We start from the raw sequence: 21,974 nt of genomic DNA on the forward strand, positions 1-21,974 counted from the left end.
GTTACAAATACACATTCCTTGGCCATCAAGTCCTGGAGTAGGACTTAACCTTAAATGTCTGGTTTGGAAACAGAGACACTACCCACTGTGTCACAAGACCTCTTACAATGCAATCATATCTAAATTACAGATACAAATTCTATCACTCTTGACCATCTGAAAATAACCATGCTAAATTTCTGCAAATCTTTCAAATAAACAGCATGAATGTAAACAGTTGAATGTTCAGCAATCATAATGCAATACAGTAAGATGGCCTACACGAATAAGAATGCTCTTGTTCGATATCTTAGGTTCAGATGCTGAGGATGCATAAATCATTGAGAAAATACTCAATTTATTCTCCATCAGAGTCACTTCGGAGACTTGCACTGATCCCTCTGTCTGAAATAAAATAAATATATGTTACGTTATATTTTGGATAATCAAATCATGCCCTATTGGGCAGAAGGTGCACTGAGGTAACTCACTGAGCCTCATTCAAAGATACCTTCCAAATTTGCAAATCCTACTAACCAATAAATATATGGAACCACTACCTGCAAATTCCCCTTTGAACATCTCACCATCCTGACTTGAAAATATATCACTGTTCCTTCACTGTCATTGGGTCATTGGGTCATAGACCTGGAACGCCCTCCCTAACAGCACTCTGGGCATCCCTCCACACCAGAGCTGCAGCAATCCGAGAAAACAGTTCACTGCCACTTTCTCCAGGGCAAATAGAAACAGACAACAAATGTTGGACCATCCAGCAGTACCAACATCCCATGGAAGAATGTAAGAAAAATTTCCCATATGAGAGGAAATAGTTTCTCTCTGTTTACCCTAATGAATACTGATTAGCATTTCAAACAGCTCAATTAGATCATCCCTTACCCTTATAAACTGAAAAGAATTTAAAAGAATGTCTCATAATCATACTCCTTGCGTCTATCATTCCTGTGAATTTGTGTTACTGGCAAGTTACTACGTACACCATGACCTTATACCAGTCCAACAGAAATATAAGTTGTTGTAATGAAACAAAGTGTAGACACAATGTCACCAGCTGAGTTAATATGGGTGCTGTCATTTTAAATATTAATGATTCTTCCCCCCCCTGCAATTTAGTTCTCCGTAATTGTAAATTTAATTTTACAATCATTCTGCGCATTAATGAAAAGAGAAACATGTTACCATGGTCTTTCCTTTTGCACTCATCAAGGGAAACACAAGAATGCCAAATTTCAAACATTGCATTATTTTTATGGCAGGAGAACAGGCTTCTTTTTTTTTCTTAGCCCCACACGCGGTAGTGCTTATTTTTTCCCCAGTACCCATGGTGCGTGTGTGCAGGTGTGAGACACAGTGAGAGACACAAGGTGTACGAATCTTTATTCAATTTCCATCACCAGGAAGATAGGAAAACACCCGAGTGGCCAGTGACAAACACTGCCCTTCACATCAAAGGGCAGTGCTGTGTGATCAAACAGTGAAGGGGAGGGTAGGGACTAAATCAACATAGAGTTGGAGGGGGAAATATTGCACTCCACTCCCTGCGGCGCCCACCTCTCCCTGAACAACTCCAGGGTGTTAGTGGACACCGCGTGCTCCTTCTCCAAGGACACCCGGGCCCTAACGTAACCGCGGAAGAGGGGCAGGCAGTCGGTCCTAACAACCCCCTCCACGGCCCGCTGCCTGGACCTATTGATGGACAGTTTGGCCAGGCCCAGGAGCAGACCCACGAGGAGGTCTTCAGACCTGCCCTCCCTCCTCTGTACCGGGTGCCCAAAGATCAGGAGCGTGGGACTGAAGTGCAACCAAAAGCAGAGGAGGAGGTTTTTGAGAAAATCAAAAAGGGAGTGCAAACGCCCACACCCAATATATACGTGGTCCACGGACTCCACAGCGCCACAGCACAAGCAGTTGGGCTGGGAGTCCGTGAACCACCGCAATCTGCGGTTGCAGGGGACCGCTGCGTGCAGCACACTCCACCCCAGATCCCCGAGAGAAAGAGGGAGGACTCCCACGTAGAGAGAGAACAGGCTTCTTTTCTTTTTTTTCCCTCTTTTTTCTTTCTTCCTTTTTTTTAAATTTAACCCCCACAATACCACCTAAGTGCGGTAGTGCTTATTATTTTTTTCCCCAGCACCCATGGTGTGGGTGTGTGCAGGTGTGAGACACAGTGAAAGACACAAAGTGCACGAATCTTTATTCAAATTCCACCACCAGGATGATAGGAAAACACCCGGGTGGCCAGTGACAAACACTGCCCTTCACATCAAAGGGCAGTGCTGTGTGATCAAAACAGTGAGGGGGAGGGTAGGGACTAAATCAAAATAGAGTTGGAGGGAGAAATAATGCACTCCACTCCCTGCGGCGCCCACCTCTCCCTGAACAACTCCAGGGTGTTGGTCGACACCGCGTGCTCCTTCTCCAAGGACACCCGGGCTCTAACGTAACCGCGGAAGAGGGGCAGGCAGTGGGCCCTAACAATCCCCTCCACGGCCCGCTGCCTGGACCTGTTGATGGCCAGTTTGGCCAGGCCCAGGAGCAGACCCACGAGGAGGTCTTCAGACCTGCCCTCCTTCCTCCGTACCGGGTGCCCAAAGATCAGGAGCGTGGGACTGAAGTGCAACCAAAAGCAGAGGAGGAGGTTTTTCAGAAAATCAAAAAGGGAGTGCAAACGCCCACACCCAATATATACATGGTCCACGGACTCCACAGCGCCACAGAACAAGCAGTTGGGCTGGGAGTCCGTGAACCACCGCAATCTGCGGTTGCAGGGGACCGCTGTATGCAGCACACTCCACCCCAGATCCCCGAGAGAAAGAGGGAGGACTCCCACGTAGAGAGAGAACAAGCTTCTTATTTGTTGGCAAGTTGACTCTAATTGGCTAAGCATTGCCATGGTGAAAACAACAGGAACATATAGATTCCCAACTCCTGGGTAATTTTAAAATGGCACAAGGCTTGAATGTGTTTGTTTTGTTTGTAGAGGAGCAGATTTTTTGTATGAATGCATTACCAAGCGAATCTGTCCAAGTGATCTACTCTCACCAAGCAATCAGCATGAGGTAACTAAGTTTCTACTTTGACTAATGAATATAATTTACTGGCTCAAACAGCACTGAGTAAATATTTTTTTCAGATGACCTGAACGAATAGCTCCCACAGAATTTAGAAATGATAGCGTCCTTTCACCTGGAAGTATATTCCATATTCCCAGCATTTCCAGATTGTGAATCCTTGGATAAGGCTGCAAGTGGCAAAGCCATCTCTGTTCATGTAAATACCACATTCTCCACCATGGACCTCATTATTAAACCAGGCCTCAGTGGAATTTGATTGCTCTGCAGACAATGAGACAATAATTACATTTGATGGGTCATTTCCTTTATAAATTTCAGTTAAAAATTCCAGCGGCCATGTCATTGTTTATAACATATCCCAGTCATCACTCTGCTCACTGACCTACTTTGGCAGTTGGTTAAGTAATTCTCATTTATGTTTTCAAATCCTTCCATGGCTTTCCCTATCTCAGAAATCTCAGCCTTGCAAGCCTTTGTAATCTCTGAGCCTACTTAATTCTGGCCTTTTGTCTCTGCTCAATTATAACCACTGCACCTCTGGCAGCCATAGCTGTCCTCTAAGTCCTGAATTCCCACCCTCCACTCTTCTGTTTCTCCACCTGTGATCACACTTTTGATTATCTGTTCTAATAGCTTCTCGAGTGGCTGATATCTGACTTGTTTTTATAGCTCTGGTGAAGTGCCTTCAGATATTTTACAACATTACGTTTGCCACATAATTGCAAGTTGCTTTCTTTTTGTTGTATATTTTACAGACAAGCATTTGTCACAGTGTCCTCTCTTCGAGGGAGTTGAATATAAATTTGTTCAATAATGGCTTCCTGAAGTTGAGCGTGTCCTAGTCTTAGTGCAATGCCCAGCAGTAAGATGGTGATGAAAACGGGAGGGAATTGATTTTATCTGCTTCCAGCGGATGCCACTTCCCTAGCTCTGCACCCATTCTGAGAACATCTGGACAACAAGGACACCTATGTCAGACTCCTGTTTATCGATTACAGCTCCACCTTCAACACCATTATGCCCTCCAAACTGGTGACAAAACTTGGTCTTGGCTCCACTCTCTGCAACTGGATCCTCAGCTTTTTGATCCATGGGCCGCAATAAGTGAAGATAGACAATTGCACCTCCGCAGCAATAACACTCAACACTGGAGACCCCAAGAATGCAGTCTCAGCCCCTTACTGTACTCCCTGTACATTAATGACTGTGTTGCCAAGTTCTGAATGAATGCCTTCTACAAGTTTGCTGATGACACCATTGTGGTAGGATGAATATCAAATAACAATGAGTCAGAATTCAGAAAGAAGGTAGAGGGCATTGTGACGTCTGTAATGAGAACAACCTCTCTCAGTGTTGGCAAAACTGAAGAACTGATCATTCAGAAAGAAAGGAAGAGAACAACCCCCCCACCCCCACCCCGCCCCATCTACATCAAGGGCTGAGACGGTGGAGAGCATCAGGTTCCTCAGAGTAATGATACCGACAACCTGTTCTGGATTTCCCATTTACATAGAGTCATAGAGATGTACAGCATGGAAACAGACCCTTCAGTCCAACCCGTCCATGCTGGACAGATATCCCAACCCAATCTAGTCCCACTTGCCAGCACCTGACCCATATCCCTCTAAACCCTTCCTATTCATATACTCATCCAAATGCCTCTTAAATGTTGCAATTGTACCAGCCTCCACCACATCCTCTGGCAGCACATTCCATACACATACCACCCTCTGCGTTAAAAAGTTGCCCCTTAGGTCTCTTTTATATCTTTCCCCTCTCACCCTAAAACTACACCCTCTCGTTCTGCACTCCCAGACCCCAGGGAAAAGACTTTGCCTATTTACCCGATCCATGCCCCTCATAATTTTGTAAACCTCTATAAGGTCACTCCTCAGCCTCCGACACTGCAGGGAAAACAACCCCAGCCTGTTCAGCCATTCCCTGTAGCTCAGGTCCTCCAATCCTGGCAACATCCTTGTAAATCTTTTCTGAACCCTTTCAAGTTTTACAACATTTTTCTGATAGGAAGGAGACCAGAATTGCACGCAATATTCCAACAGTGGCCTAACCAATGTCCTGTACAGCTGCAACATGACCTCCCAACTCCTGTACTCAATACTCTGACCAATAAAGAAAAGCATACCAAACGCCTTCCTCACTATCCTATCTACCTGCGACTCCACTTTCAAGGAGCTATGAACCTGCACTCCAAGGTCTCTTTGTTCAGCAACACTCCCTAGGACCTTACCATTAAGTGTATAAGTCCTGCTAAGATTTGCTTTCCCAAAATGCAGCACCTCGCATTTATCTGAATTAAACTCCATTTGCCACTTCTCAGCCCATTGGCCCATCTGGTCCAGATCCTGTTGTAATCTCGAGGTAACCCCTTCGCTGTTCATTACACCTCCAATTTTGGTGACATCTGCAAACTTACTAACTGTACCTCTTATGCTCGCATCCAAATCATTTATGTAAATGACAAAAAGTAGAGGGCCCAGCACCGATCCTTGTGACACTCCACTGGTCACAGGCCTCCAGTCTGAAAAACAACCCTCCACCACCACCCTCTGTCTTCTACCTTTGAGCCAGTTCTGTATCCAAATGACTCGTTCTCCCTGTATTCCATGAGATCTAACCTTGCTAATCAGTCTCCCATGGGGAACCTTGAAGTACGCCTTACTGAAGTCCATATAGATCACATCTACTGCTCTGCCCTCATCAATCTTCTTTGTTACTTCTTCAAAAAACTCAATCAAGTTTGTGAGACATGATTTCCCACACACAAAAACATGTTGACTATCCCGAATCAGTCCTTGCCTTTCCAAATACATGTACATCCTGTCCCTCAGGATTCCCTCCAACAACTTGCCCACCACCGAGGTCAGGCTCACCGGTCTATAGTTCCCTGGCTTGTCTTTACCGACCTTCTTAAACAGTGGCACCACGTTTGTCAACCTCCAGTCTTCTTGCACCTCACCTGTGACTATCCATGATACAAATATCTCAGCAAGAGGCCCAGCAATCACTTCTCTAGCTTCCCACAGAGTTTTCAGGTACACCTGATCAGGTCCTGGGGATTTATCCACCTTTAACCGTTTCAAGACATTCAGCACTTCCTTCTCTGTAATCTGGACATTTTGCAAGATGTCACCATCTATTTCCCTTCAGTCTATATCTTCCATATCCTTTTCCACAGTAAATACTGACGCAAAATATTCATTTAGTATCTCCCCCATTTTCTGTGGCTCCACACAAAGGCCGCCTCGCTGATCTTTGAGCGGCTCTATTCTCTCCCTAGTTACCCTTTTGTCCTTAATATATTTGCAAAAACCCTTTGGATTCTCCTTAATTCTATTTGCCAAAGCTATCTCATGTCCCCTTTTTGCCCACCTTTTATACTTTCTTTATACTCTTCTAAGGATTCACTCGATCTATCCTGTCTATACCTTACATATGCTTCCTTCTTTTTCTTAACCAAACCCTCAATTTCATTAGTCATCCAGCATTCCCTATACCTACAAGCCTTCCCTTTCACCCTGACAGGAATATACTTTCTCTGGATTCTTGTTATCTCATTTCTAAAGGTTCCCATTTTCCAGCCGTCCCACTACCTGCAAACATCTGCTTCCAATCAGCTTTCGAAAGTTCTTGCCTAATACCGTCAAAATTGACCTTTCTCCAATTTTGAACTTCAACTCTTAGATCTGAACTTCAACTCTTTTCCATCACTATTTTAAAATAAATAGAATTATGGTCGCTAGCTCCAAAGTGCTCCCCCACTGACACCTCAGTCACCTTCCCTGCTTTATTTCCCAAGAGTAGGTCAAGTGTTACACCTTCTCTAGTAGGTACATCCACATATTGAATCAGAAAATTGTCTTGTACACACTTAAGAAATTCCTCTCCATCTAAACCTATGGCAGTCCCAGTCGATGTTTAGAAAGTTAAAATCCCCTACCATAACTACCCTATTGTTCTTACAGATTGCTGAAACCTCCTCACAAGTTTGTTTCTCAATTTCCCTCTGACTATTAGGGAGTCTATGATACAATCCCAATAAGGTGATCATCCCTTTCTTATTTCTCAGTTCCACCCAAATAACTTCCCTGGATGTACTTCCAGGAATATCCTCCCTCAGCACAGCTGTAATGCTATCCCTTATCAAAAATGCTACTACCCCTCCTCTCTTGCCTGCCTTTCTTTCCTTCCTGTAGCATTTGTATCCTGGAACATTAAGCTGCCAGTCCTGCCCATCCCTGAGCCATGTTTCCTTAATTGCTATGATATCCCAGTCCCATGTTCCTAACCATGCCCTGAGTTCATCTGCCTTCCCTGTTAGGCCCCTTGTATTGAAATAAATGCAGTTGAATTTATTAGTCCTACCTTGTCCCTACCTGACCTGACTGTTTGACTCACTTCTGTTCTCAGCTGTACCCGTCTCAGATCGATCTCTTTCCTCACTATTTCCCTGGGTTCCCCCCCCCCCCCCCACCTTACTAGTTTAAATCCTCCCAAGCAGTTCTAGCAAATTTCCCTGCCAGTATATTAGTCCCCTTCCAATTTAGGTGCAATCTGTCCTTCTTGTGCAGGTCACTTCTACCCCATAAGAGATTCCAATGATCCAAAAATGTGAATCCTTCTCCCATACACCAGCTCCTCCTGAAATGAGCTGCCAGACGAAGTGGTGGAGGCTGGTATAGTTACAGAGGAACCTCGATTATCCGGCATTTGATTATCCAAATTTCAGATTATCCAGACAAGATCACAAGGTCCCGATGCTTGGCTAAACTGTGTTACTGGCATTCGATTATCTGAACAAAATATTCCCCGCTTGTGTCATTCAGATAATCGGGTTCCTCTGTACAATATTCAAAAGGCATCTGGATGGGTAAATGATTAGGAGGTGTTGAGAGGGATAAGGGCCAAGTGCTGGCAAATTGAACTAGATTATTTTAGGATATCTGGTCGGTGTGGACGGGTTCGACCAAAGGCTCTGTTTCCATGCTGTACATCTCAATGACTCTATAAAGGTTGGTGAGGGGCCTTCTGGACATGCCAAATTTGCTGAGCTGTCTGAGGATGAAGAGGTGTTGTTGTGCCTTCTTGGAGGATGGGAAAAATTTCTGGCTGTAAGAGCTGCTCCTTTTTTTGAGGTATTTTGGGTGTTGGAGGTGATTTCTTCGAATTCCAGGAGCAGCAATTACAGTTTTATATGCTGTTGCATTGTTTTGGAACTTTGGAAAGAAAAAAGAGAAAACAACAGCAGTTTAAATGGGAAAAGAGCAGACAAAGGAAGCACATGGTGAGGACAGTGCAGGAGTGAGAGAGAGAGAACCAGCACAGTTACTGCCTTTGCTGTTTTTGAATTTATATGTCGCTGGACATCGGAGTACATCTGGGAAAATTAACAAACAGTGAAATTTCACAACTAATCTTGGAGGAACCGGTTTGGGTGAAGTTCACAACACAGAATCAGATAAGTTAGTTGTTGTTTTAAGTCTGTCCAAGAGAAAGGCTGTATTAGTGGGTACAGTGGGTTCTTTCTTGATTATATGCTATTGGAGATAAGTCTCTTGATGAAACATAAAATATAAGCCAGAGCTATTAATTTATCATAGTGCAGTGTTTTGTAGAGGAATAAGACGGTGTGATTTTCTGGGTCTGTAGATTGTGAAGGAACAAAAATGGCCTTTGCAGTGATACGTACTTCTTGTCAGATGTGGGAGTTTAAAAAGAGTTTAAGGGTTACTGCGGATTATATCTGCCATAAATGCTGTTGGATGCGAATCTTATCAGATCGAGTGGATCGGTTGGAGAGACAGATAGAAGTGATGAGGAATTTGCAACAGCAACAGTATGTGATGGATGGCAGTTATAGGAAGGGAGGAAAGTCTCAGATACAGTCACATAGATGGGTTAACTCCAGGAAGGGTAAGACAGGTAGGCAGCTAGAGCAGGAGTCTTTTATGGATATACCCATTTCAAACAGGTATGCTGTTTTGGAAAATGTAGGGGGTGATGGATTGTCAGGGGAACGTAGCACGAACAGCCAAGTTTCTGGTATTGAGACTGGCTCTAATGCAATGAGGGGTATGTCGGGTTCCAAGAGATCAATTGTGTTAGGGGATTCTGTAGTCAGAGGTACAGACAGACGTTTCTGTGGCCAGCAGAGAAAAAGCAGAATGGTGTGTTGTTTCCCTGGTGCCAGGATCAAGGATGTCTCAGAGAGGGTGCAGAATGTTCTCACAGGGGAGAGGGGCCAGCAGGAGGTCATTGTCCACATTGGAACCAACGATATAAGAAGGGAAAAGGTTGTGATTCTGAAGGGAGATTACAGAGAGTTAGGCAGAAATTTAAAAAGGAGGTCCTCAAGGGTAGTAATATCTGGATTACTCCTAGTGCTATGAGCTAGTGAGGGCAGGACTAGGAGGATAGAGCAGATGAATGCATGGCTGAGGAGCTGGTGTATGGGAGAAGGATTCACATTTTTGGATCATTGGAATCTCTTTTGGGGTAGAAGTGACCTGTACAAGAAGGACGGATTCCACCTAAATTGGAAGGGAACTAATATACTGGCAGGGAAATTTGCTACAACTCCTGGAAGGATTTAAACTAGTAAGATGGGGGGAGGGGGGACCCAGGGAGGTAGTGAGGAAAGAGATCAATCTGAGACTGGTACAGTTGAGAACAGAAGTGAGTCAAACAGACAGGTCAGGCAGGGACAAGGTAGGACTAATAAATTCAACTGCATTTATTTCAATCCGAGGGGCCTAACAGGGAAGGCAGATGAACTCAGGGCACGGTTAGGAACATGGGACTGCGTTATCATAGCAATTACGGAAACATGGCTCAGGGATGGGCAGGACTAGCAGCTTAATGTTCCAGGATACAAATGCTACAGGAAGGAAAGAAAGGGAGGCAAGAGAGGAGGGGGAGTGGCATTTTTGATAGGGGATAGCATTACAGCTGTGCTGAGGGAGGATATTCCTGAAAATACATCCAGGGAAGTTATTTGGGTGGAACTAAGAAATAAGAAAGGGACGATCACCTTATTGGGATTGTATTATAGACCCCCCAATAGTCAGAGGGAAATTGAGAAACAAACTTGTAAGGAGATCTCAGCTATCTGTAAGAATAATAGGGTAGTTATGGTAGGGGATTTTAACTTTCCAAACATCGACTGGGACTGCCAGAGTGTTAAAGGTTTAGATGGAGAGGAATTTCTTAAGTGCGTACAAGGCAATTTTCTGATTCAGTATGTGGATGTACCCACTAGAGAAGGTGCAAAACTTGACCTACTCTTGGGAAATAAGGCAGGGAAGGTGACTGAGGTGTCAGTGGGGGAGCACTTTGGGGCCAGCAACCATAATTCTATTCGTTTTAAAATCGTGATGGAAAAGAATAGACCAGATCTAAAAGTTGAAGTTCTAAATTGGAGAAAGGCCAATTTTGATGGTATTAGGCAAGAACTTTCGAAAGCTGATTGGAGGCAGATGTTTGCAGGTAAAGGGACGGCTGGAAAATGGGAACCTTCAGAAATGAGATAACAAGAATCCAGAGAAAGTATATTCCTGTCAGGGTGAAAGGAAAGGCTGGTAGGTATAGGGAATGCTGAATGACTAAAAAAATTGAGGGTTTGGTTAAGAAAAAGAAGGAAGCATATGTCAGGTATAGACAGGATAGATCGAGTGTATCCTTAGAAGAGTACAAAGAAAGTAGGAGTATACTTAAGAGGGAAATCAGGAGGGCAAAAAGGGGACATGAGATAGCTTTGGCAAATAGAATTAAGGAGAATCCAAAGGGTTTTTACAAATATATTAAGGACAAAAGGGTAACTAGGGAGAGAATAGAGCCCCTCAAAGGTCAGCAAGGCGGCCTTTGTGTGGAGCCACAGAAAATGGGGGAGATACTAAATGAATATTTTGCGTCAGTATTTATTGTGGAAAAGGATATGGAAGATATAGACTGAAGGGAAATAGATGGTGACATCTTGCAAAATGTCCAGATTACAGAGGAGCAAGTGCTGGATGTCTTGAAATGGTTAAAAGTGGATAAATCCCCAGGACCTGCCAAGGTGTACCCGAAAACTCTGTGGGAAGCTCGAGACGTGATTGCTGGGCCTCTTGCTGAGATGTTTGTATCATGGATAGTCACAGGTGAGGTGCAAGAAGACTGGAGGTTGGCAAACGTGGTGCCACTGTTTAAGAAGGTCGGTAAAGACAAGCCAGGGAACTATAGACCGGTGAGCCTGACCTCGGTGGTGGGCAAGTTGTTGGAGGGAATCCTGAGGGACAGGATGTACATGTATTTGGAAAGACAAGGACTGATTCGGAATAGTTAACATGGCTTTGTGCGTGGGAAATCATGTCTCACAAACTTGATTGAGTTTATTGAAGAAGTAACAAAGAAGATTGATGTGGGCAGAGCAGTAGATGTGATCTATATGGACTTCAGTAAAGCGTACTTCAAGGTTCCCCATGAGAGACTGATTAGCAAGGTTAGATCTCATGGAATACAGGAAGAACTAGTCATTTGGATACAGAACTGGCTCAAAGGTAGAAGACAGAGGGTGGTGGTGGAGGGTTGTTTTTCAGACTGGAGGCCTGTGACCAGTGGAGTGCCACAAGGATCGGTGCTGGGCCCTCTACTTTTTGTCATTTACATAAATGATTTGGATGCAAGCGTAAGAGGTACAGTTAGTAAGTTTGCAGATGTCACCAAAATTGGAGGTGTAGTGGACAGCGAAGAGGTTTACCTCAGATTACAACAGGATCTGGACCAGATGGGCCAATGGGCTGAGAAGTGGCAAATGGAGTTTAATTCAGATAAATGCGAGGTGCTGCATTTTGGGAAAGCAAATCTTAGCAGGACTTGTACACTTAATGGTAAGGTCCGAGTGAATGTTGCTGAACAAAGAACCTTGGAGTACAGGTTCATAGCTCCTTGAAAGTAGAGTCGCAAGTAGATAGGATAGTGAGGAAGGCGTTTGGTATGCTTTCCTATATTGGTCAGAGTATTGATTACAGGAGTTGGGAGGTCATATTGCGGCTATACAGGACATTGGTTTGGCCACTGTTGGAATATTGCGTGCAATTCTGGTCTCCTTCCTATTGGAAAGATTGTGTGAAACTTGGAAAGGGTTCAGAAAAGATTTACAAGGATGTTGCCAGAGTTGGAGGATTTGAGCTATAGGGAGAGGCTGAATAGGCTGGAGCTGTTTTCCCTGCAGCGTCGGAGGCTGAGGAGTGACCTTATAGAGGTTTACAAAATTATGAGTGGCACAGATAGGATAAATAGACAAAATCTTTTCCCTGGGGTCGGGGAGTCCAAAACTAGAGAGCATAGGTTTAGGGTGGGAGGGGAAAGATATAAAAGAGACCTAAAGAGCAACTTTTTCACGCAGAGCGTGGTACGTGTATGGAATTAGCTACCAGAGGATGTGGTGGAGGCTGGTACAATTGCAACATTTAAGAGGCATTTGGATGGGTTTATGAATAGGAAGGGTTTGGAGGGATATTGGCTGGGTGCTGGCAGGTGGGACTAGATTGGGTTGGAATATCTGGTCGGCATGGACTGGTTGGATCGAAGGGTCTGTTTCCATGCTGTGCATGTCTAAGTCTCTATGACTATATGAAATTGGCTAAGTGACAGGACACAGAGAGCAGTAAATAATTGTTTTTTCGACTGGAGGAAGTTTTATAGTGTAGGTGTCAGGAGTTGGCTTTTGGACCTCTGCTCTTCGTGATCTATATTAATAATCAAGAATTTAGTGTACATGGTTTTAAAACCCTTGCCAAAATTTCTTTATTTTTGTTTTATTCTTTTAGCAATTTTGGTTTAGAGCTGTAAAGTGTGAAATGGAAGCTAAAGATATCTTTGGACTGTCAATAAGTTTTTATTAACAGGAAAACAGACAAAACATTTTTTGTTTATTTGAGGCCATGCCTGGAGGTTAATTACAAGTTGGTTCCTGATCAAAGGTTAAGGAGATGCTTTGACACTGGTAACAGCATTTATGTTTAAACGGATAGCAGAGGTTGACTATTAACAAGGTCAGTACCTGAGAATTGGTTCCAGCAAGTCTGGAAAAGACCTTATAATAAGTATTGAATGGTGAATCAGACCCCGTGGAGAATATAGTCAGTCTGTCAGGGGGTGGTCAGAATTTGAATTGGCTTTTGTACCATGTTTCTGTGAGAAAGAGTGTGGTTATTGATGCTATAGCATTAAGATTTGAAAGTACCCTGCCAAATCTCCTAGGAACAGCTTTTTGAAGCTCAGAGAATACAAAACTGAGTTCTAAGTATTACTGCATTTCGCTGTGTGAACTATAAAGATGACAATGTTTGACATCTTTAGAAAATATCACCACTTATGCCTTTAGAACACATCATGAAAACCACAAATAATCTAGCCATTTTGTTATTTACTTTTACTCATCCCTTAAGCATGTTTGTCTGTTTTTTGTGTGAATGCGGATGAAAACAAAGAATTTAGGTTTCATAAAATAGACCAATTAGATTACTCTGTTGTTACTTTATCCCCTGCTGAAGTTACTATGTTGTTCATAAGCTGCTAAGTCTTTTGTTTAAGATGCAAGCCGATATCTGGAACTGATTATTCGCAGAGTCTGGGTTGGTTATTCAAAAGTTTGGTTAGAAATAATTGGGGTCAATCTTGAGGGAATTTGAAGGTTTTAATTTTACTGTGATTTGAATACAGAGGCAGAAGGGCTGATTTGGTTCAGCTGTCTGTCTTCATGCCATAACAAGGGCACAATTTCAAATATTACTGGATAACAAAAAAAAGTGGACATTTTGTGAACTGCGACAAGACGCAATTGGAGAACATGTAAAGGACACAGTCTGAATGGATGCACAAGTGACAGTTGTAATTTAATTCAGGAAGTGAGATGTGATTCATTTTCATGGGAAGATTGTGGTAAGGAAATAATTCTAAATGGAGCCAGGAGCAGTGGACCTGGGGCGTATACCTGCAAAAATTGTTGAAGGTGGCAGGATAGTTTGAGAGACTGTTAGTAAACCTTTAGGAATGAATAGAGGCAGAGGGAAAATAAATAAGGACGTTATGATATAGCTGTAGAAAACACTAATGCAGGCTCTGTGCAGTATTGGAAGGAATATTCCCAGTCAAAGTGTACATTTGTGCGAGAGTTGAGAAAATGGGGTGAGACCAGCAGTAATGAAATTCTCGAAATTATGAGCAAAACATCTGATTCTTCAACAAAGTACTGAATGGCAAGACAAGAATCTTGCCAGTGACTGGTGAAAGGTTAATTTGCATGTATGGGCATGTTATTATTAACCAATCCTGTGTTATCAACAGGTACCCATTCTCCCAACCACTGGATCGAAACCTGATGGCAGCAATTCCCAACATGAAAATCAGAGCAGTTAACTGGCTCACCACTTGCTCCTCCAATCCTTCTTCTCAGACAGCAGTTGCCAGTAACTCAGGGCATTCTCTGTGGGCAGAGATTGCTCTCCCACCCCCACCATAGATGCAGGTTGGCATTGGACAAATACCGGCTCTGTATGATCTCATGGCATGTCTCTGATCCACTACAATATGGTCCTACTCTTTAATACTGTGCTTTGGAGTGCACGATCACCTTTCACTGCAACGCTGCTGCCAGGTCACTTTGTACATAGGGTCAAGCCCCATCTCATGAACTGGAGCAGGCTGTATTCCAGGGATCCTGCTTGATCACTCGTTTTCACTTCCTGTTCCCTATCTACTGTTTAGTGTAGACAGAAAACCTGCAGGCAGCATATCAAGGTTGTTAGCAGTCATCAGTCAAGGATGTGGACATGCTGCTATATGGCACCATGTTACATCAATTCCCTACCTGTGCCATGTAAGAGCAGCATTTGTGCTAACTTGGCTCCTTGCCGTGCCATCAGGATCCTGAATGACCTGTTCCATAGGGTGGTACAGAGGCATGACTTCCTCTTGCCCCAGCAGCAGCACTGGAGGCGACAACACCAGACCGTGCCAGCCTTGTCTGAGGTTACCTCCCGGTAAAGCAGTCTCAGCTATTTGAAGGAATGCCCAGCTTTGTACAAACAAGGTTAATATCCTTTTCCATTTCACTATCATGAGTACCACCATTTTCACTCTGATACCTCACACTCACTTGATCTCTGCTACTCATCCCACCTCCCAGCAAGACTCAAGCTCTACCACTCTCACTATTTCTTGTAACCTCTTCCCTCACTCCCTAATGCCAACCTTGCATGGCCTCTGTATTGATGACTCACTCAGTCAGGACACTTGCCTTGCTGTTTGGAAAGTATTGTGCCACAAACTTTCATCCCCATAATACCAGCCACACCTTCATTCAAGGAGAGAAACAGACACCAGGGAGGTAAAAAGAGCCAAGATGGGTGGAGGGCTGCACTACATTTAGTTCCTCACCCCTTTTGTGTACAGCATCCTGACTCTGACCCCCTTGAATGACTAACTGACCAAGTCCAATCCCTTGGTCTGATATCGAAGACTTGCTCTTAGCTTACTGTATACCACGACATCCTGAACAAAGGCTAGCCTCTCCAGTTCTGAAGAAGGGTCACTGGGCTTGAAACATCAACTCTGCCTTCTCTGCCCAGATGCTGCCAGACCTACTGAGTTTCTCCAGTAATTTCTGTTTCAGCTATCCCACTGAACATAACTGAGACCTACTGATAACCATGACAAGTTTCCTGCTTTTGCATCTCTGCTAAATGGCAAAGCAAGGTAGAAGTAAGATGAGCCTGGTATCTCTGGCTGCAGGGGAAAAGTGTGCAATGATCAGCCCAATGCAAATCAGGTCAGAGAAGGTAAGGACTGCAGATGTTGGAGATCAGAGTTGAGAGTGTGGTGTTGGAAAAGCACAACAAGTCAGGCAGCATCTGAGGAGCAGGAGAATTGACTTTTCGGGCAGAAACCTGATGAAGGGCTCTTGCCAAAAACATCAATTCTCCTGCCCCTCGGATGCTGCCTGACCTGCTGTGCTTTTCCAGCACCACACTCTCGACCCCAATGCAAATCACGGCTACTGCAAGCATCCAGGGAGGCTCAGCATGAGTGCTATTACAGCGGGTGAAGTGCTGAGCCATTCAATCAGATCCAGTCCACAAGGTGGGTGCATATCTCTGAGCGCACAGTGTCCTTGCTGCAGCATTACATTACAGTGTCCTTGATACAACATTACATTACAGTGTCCTTGCTGCAGTATAACATTACAGTGTTCTTGCTGCAGCATTACAATGACAATTGCCCTTGGGCAGACCAAGGCATAGCATTGAAATGCCAAAACTTTCTGTCAGTGGATTGGAGATGTGTCATGAGGTTTCTCAGAGGATGGCACATATCAGATGCCAGTGTCCAGGGATGTGGGGTATTGCAATGTAACTCTTTAAAACTTGGTATCTTTCTGGTGAGTCTACACTATCTCCAAGATTTGAACTTCTCGGTTGCTCATCCAGACCCATATACATGACACAAGCATACATTGTTTACCTGGGCAAAATGGAACAATGTCAATGACATAGAAATGGTAGATACAAAGTGAGACTTACCTGGACATGGTTCCCCATTAATTCGATAACCAGCCTTCTCAAATCCTGCAACAATGTTCCCTTGAAGTACAATATCAGAGCCTTCAATTACCTTTAAATATAAATAAAATCCAAATATAAACTTCACAGCATCTTACAAATAATAGAGTGCTTATTTTCCTGAACAATTTTGAATGTAAATACCTACAAGGAACTTACAACAGAGACACAGGCCATTCAGCCCAATTAATGTCAATCCCAATCATTACATTTTACACCCACTCGATGCAATGTCTGCTCCTGAGGACCAGATTTTCATGGAATTGGGAAAACTCAACAAACCTGTAAAAATATTGTGCAAGGCCACCATTTTTGATGTAGAAATCCCAATCCCATTTCAAAATGTGTTTTGGTAGGGGAGAGCAAGCAAGTTGTGACTCAAATCCAGCAGGACATTGTGAACTCAGTTCAAATAGATCTCATTTTTGCTGGAGTGAAGGTGAAAGTTACTAAATTTTAGAGGTAATGCTCTTGAGGAGTGAATAAGGTCTATAAAACTATCACAATGTGAAGATATTTGGAAAGTCAAGTCAAGATAGGATTTTCATGGTGAATGGCAGGGCCTCAGAAGTGAAGTGGAACAGAGGGACCTTAGAGGTCAAGTGCACGGTTCTCTGAAAGTGGAGTCACAGGTAGACATGGCAGTGAAGAAAGCTTTTGGCACACTGGCCTTCACCAGTCAGGGCATTGAGTGTAGAAGTTGGGAAGTTATGTTGCAGTTGTACAGGGTGTTGGTGAGGTTGCACTTGGAGTATTGTGTTCAATTTTGGTCACCTTGTTATAGGAAGGATGTTATTAAACTTGAAATGGTGCAGAAGAAATTTATAAAGATGTTGCCAGGACTCAATGGTCTGAGTTATCGGGAGAGGTTGTACAAGTTAGGACTTTTTTCTTTACAGTGTAGAAGACTGAGGGGGGGATCTTATAGAAGTGTATACGATCATGAGGGGCATGGATAAGGTGAATGCACTCAGTTTTTTTTCCCCGGGGTTGGGGAATCATGGACTAGAGGGCATCAGTTTAGGGAGGAAAAAATAAAAGGGGACCTGAGGGGCACCCTTTTAGCACAGAGGGTGGTACGCATATGGAATGAACTGCCAGCAGAAGTTGTTGAGTTGGCTAAATTGACATCATTTAAACGACATTTGGACAAATACATGGATAGGAAAGGATTAGAAGGATACGGGCCAAGTGCAGGGAAATGGTGTTAGCGTAAGTGGACATTTTGGTCGGCATGGACTTGTGTGGGCAAAAGGGCCTGTCTACATGCTGTAGGACTCTATGACTCTATTTGAATCCCCAACCCCTTAAAAATAAAATAGAAATGAGGATTCCTGTGTCAGTGAGAGTTGAATTATTTCTGTTCTATAATTGTTGCTCATTGACATTTTCCCCAACAGTTATTGTTATTTCCTTATAAATGTTTAACTGTTTTCCACAAATTCATATAATGCCAGCAGGGAAATCCAAGTTCATGCTATGATTGACATCACAAAAAAAATTAAAGGATTATCTGTTTTTGATGAATAAGAGTTTGTTTTTATAAAGAATTAAGACCTAAGATTGAAAAGTTTTGAATGGACTTTCATAAATGGGAGTCGATGAGTGTGGTGCTGGAAAAGCACAGCCGGTCAGACAGCATCTGAGTAGCAGGAGAGTCGACGGTTCGAGTATAAGCTCTGATCTCCAGCATTTGCAATGCTCACTTTCTCCCAGTTTCATAAATGGGAGTAGATCTTTAACACACTGGAGACTGAGTAGATATTTATACCTTTGTGTTATTGAACCTGGTGTATCTTTGATGGATATTGGATGAGTTGGAATGAGGTTGTAAGGGGTCATGGGGTTGTGTGTGGATCAGGACCTGATGTTAAGATGGCACAGCCAGAGGGTGAGGGCTAGAAGAGCTAATATGGGAGTAAGTAACTGAGGTGAGGTTCCAAAGAATCAAGAGGGTCTGTTTAAAAGGCTACTTCAGCATTCAGTAGTTTCCGAGAATACCTCCGATCTGAGTCTGAGGACAGTGGGAATGACCCCATCTCCTCTGAACAACAACAGTGCAGTTCAGAGAAGTTTCTCCTGAGGCAAGAGTGGTGTGTTGGGAAATCTTTCAACTTACGTTCCCTGCCTCAGGAGTGAAATTCTGATCCTGAGTCTCTGCTATGGTTCCGTGAGTAGGACTCATGCCTCTTGAATCACAAAGGTCCAGATTTAGGTTCCACACCAGAGTTTGAGCACAAAACTCAAAGGTGACACTGTATTAAGGAAGTGCTGCTCTCTGACAGGTGCTGTTATTCAGACAAGACTTTAAAACAACATCCCTTCAGCCTGCTCAGGTGGCTGTAGTAGATAAGTCTGGAGAGGAATGCAGCGGTGTTTGTCGAGGTTCGTCCCAAGCAGCGCCGTGAAGCGGGACTCCGTGCTCTACGGTCTGTTCCCCGGGACGCACACCGAGACGAACATCAACTGTGCCTGGAGGATCATCAACTCGGTGAAGGACGCTCTCTGGGCGGTCTGAAACTTGTTGATCTTCCAGCTGAAGGAGTTGACCCCGACTGAGTTTTGCAGACTGGCACATTCCAAGGTCCAGGACTACGTATTGAGGGACGCGCTGAAGCTTGGGGCAGCAGCCACCAAGACGCGGTGAGGAAAGACCACAGTGTAACATCTGCCTGCCCAAGAAGAACTGGGGGCCGATGCAGTAAGGGGGGGTCTGCTGACCCCCTAGCTAAATATGTGGATAGTAATCGTACAGATCTGTATATATGAATGATTACTCTGTCTCTGTATGCAAAGAAATGGAATGTTTACGTATGTATGGCATGACCAATTGTACAGATCATCAAAATATTTTATGAATAAAGTATATTTTTGAAATAAAAAAAAGGTGGCTGTAGTAGATCACGTCATCCTACTTTGAAGAGGAGTGGGGACCTCTCCCAACCATGCTGGACAATATGTATCCCTCAATCAGCAGTCCAAAATATATCATCTGCTTATTCTCACATTGCTGTTTGTGGGAGCTTGCTGTGAAGAGATTGGTGATGGGTTTCAAATATTACAACACTGACAGTACTTCAAAAAGAACATCATTGGCTGTAAGGGACATTGAGGCATTTGTTGGTCATGAAAATGTGCTTGTAAATGCAAGTCTTTCTTTTTAGATGCTTCTTAAAAGTTCTAAAAATTCAGTTAAATTGTGATAGCAGATAGAAGATCGTTGGGTGAGGATTGTAGGGAAATAGATGGTGACACCTTGCAAAATGTCCATATCGCAGAGGAGGAAGTGCTGAATGTCTTGAAACCCATAAAGGTGGATAAATCCCCAGGACCTGATCAGGTGTTCCCGAGAACTCTGTGGGAAGCTAGAGAAGTGATTACTGGGCTCCTTGATGAGCTATTTGGTTCATCGATAGTCACAGGTGAAGTGCCGGAAGACTGGAAGTTGGCTAACGTGGTGCCACTGTTTAAGAAGGGCAGTAAGGACAAGCCAGGGAACTATAGACCAGACTTGTACATCCTGTCCCTTAGGATTCTCTCCAACAACTTGTTGGAGAGAATCCTAAGGGACAGGATGTACAAGTATTTGGAAAGGCAAGGACTGATTAGGGATAATCAACATGGCTTTGTGCGTGGGAAATCCTGTCTCACAAACTTGATTGAGTTTTTTGAAGAAGTAACAAAGAAGATTGATGAGGGCAGAGTAGTAGATGTGATCTATATGGACTTCAGTAAAGCTTTTGACAAGGTTCCCCATGGGAGATTGGTTCGCAAGGTTAAATCTCACGGAATGCAAGGAGAACGAGTCATTTGGATACAGAACTGGCTCAAAGGTAGAAGACAGAGGGTGGTGTTGGAGGGTTTTTTTTCAGACTGGAGGCCTATGACCAGTGGAGTGTCACAAGGATCAGTGCTGGGTCCACTACTTTTTGTCATTTACATAAATGAGTTGGATATGAGCATAAGAGGTACAGTTAGTAAGTTTGCAGATGACACCAAAATTGGAGGTGTAGTGGACAGCGAAGAAGGTTACCTCAGATTACAACAGGATTTTGACCAGATGGGCCAATGGGCTGAGAAGTGGCAAATGAAGGTTAATTCAGATAAATGTGAAGTGCTGCATTTTGGGAAAGCAAATCTTAGCAGGGCTTATATGCTTAATGGTAAGGTCCTACGGAGTGTTGTTGAACAAAGAGATCTTGGAGTGCAGGTTCATAGCTCCTTGAAAGTGGAGTTGCAGGTAGATAGGATAGTGGAGAAGGCGTTTGGTATGCTTTCTTTTATCGGTCAGAGTATTGAGTACAGGAGTTGGGAGGTCATGTTGCGGCTATACAGGACATTGGTTTGGCCACTGTTGGAAGCTTGCATGCAATTCTAGTCTCTTCCTTTCGGAAAGATGTTGTGAAACTTGAAAGGGTTCAGAAAAGATTTACAAGGATGTTGCCAGGGTTGGAGGATTTGAGCTATAAGGAGAACTGAACAGGCTGGGGCTGTTTTCCCTGGAGAGTCTGAGGTTGAGGGGTGACCTTATAGAGGTTTATAAAATCATGAGGGGCATGGATAGGATAAATAGACAAAGTCTTTTCCCTGGGGTAGGGTAGTCCAGAACTAGAGGTTTAGGGTGAGAGGGGAAAGATATAAAACAGACCTAAGGGGCAACTTTTTCACACAGAGGATGGTACGTGTATGGAATGAGCTGCCAGAGGAAATGGTGGAGACTGTACAATTGCAACATTTAAAAGGCGTTTGGATGGGTATATGAATAGGAAGGGTTTGGAGGGTAATGGTCCGGGTCCTGGCAAGTGGGACTAGATTGAGTTGGGATACCTGGTCGACATGGACAGGTTGGACTGAAGGGTCTGTTTCCATGCTGTAAATCTCTATGACTCTATGATTGGGGTGCATGGGTCATGGTGCATAAAGGGCACAGAGCATAGCATCTGGGTCAGACTGCAGAGCAGAACAATTAATATCCTTGACTGATGTTGTTAAAACGTTGAACTGGACAAATTCTCATTGCTGACCAGACTGAACCCATCCCTGTAATACACTGTTACCAAGAGGGTAAATAAATAGGAATGGCAGGAGAATTTCCACCTCGGGTTTTGCGTTGAGTTAGGTTTTCCATCAGAGTAAGTACAGCTTGGGATTATTATCCAGTTGGGATTGGCTAAAAAAAAATGAGTTGGATGAATGGGGAGAAGAGGAAAGTGCAGATAAGCCAGCAATATCCCAACTGAGGTATAAATATCAGACTGGCCAGATCAAAGGAGGCAAGAAA

At 43.8% G+C, this 21,974-nt stretch overlaps 1 protein-coding gene across 1 annotated transcript in view; it reads right to left on the bottom strand.

The window, feature by feature from the left end:
• LOC122549504 (fibrocystin-L) overlaps positions 1-21,974 on the bottom strand; it is a gene marked incomplete at its 5' end in the record, with an annotated part of 252,804 nt that overhangs the window by 45,892 nt on the left and 184,938 nt on the right. Inside the window, 3 exons of the mRNA XM_087985858.1 lie at positions 262-384; positions 3,187-3,335; positions 16,655-16,745. Coding sequence (XP_087841984.1) covers positions 262-384; positions 3,187-3,335; positions 16,655-16,745 — 363 coding nt within the window. The remainder of the gene's footprint in view (positions 1-261; positions 385-3,186; positions 3,336-16,654; positions 16,746-21,974) is intronic.

Source organism: Chiloscyllium plagiosum, unplaced genomic scaffold (genome assembly GCF_037043375.1).
Source record: "Chiloscyllium plagiosum isolate Xiang-an unplaced genomic scaffold, Cpla_swu_hap1 HiC_scaffold_4, whole genome shotgun sequence".
Lineage (NCBI taxonomy): Eukaryota > Metazoa > Chordata > Chondrichthyes > Orectolobiformes > Hemiscylliidae > Chiloscyllium > Chiloscyllium plagiosum.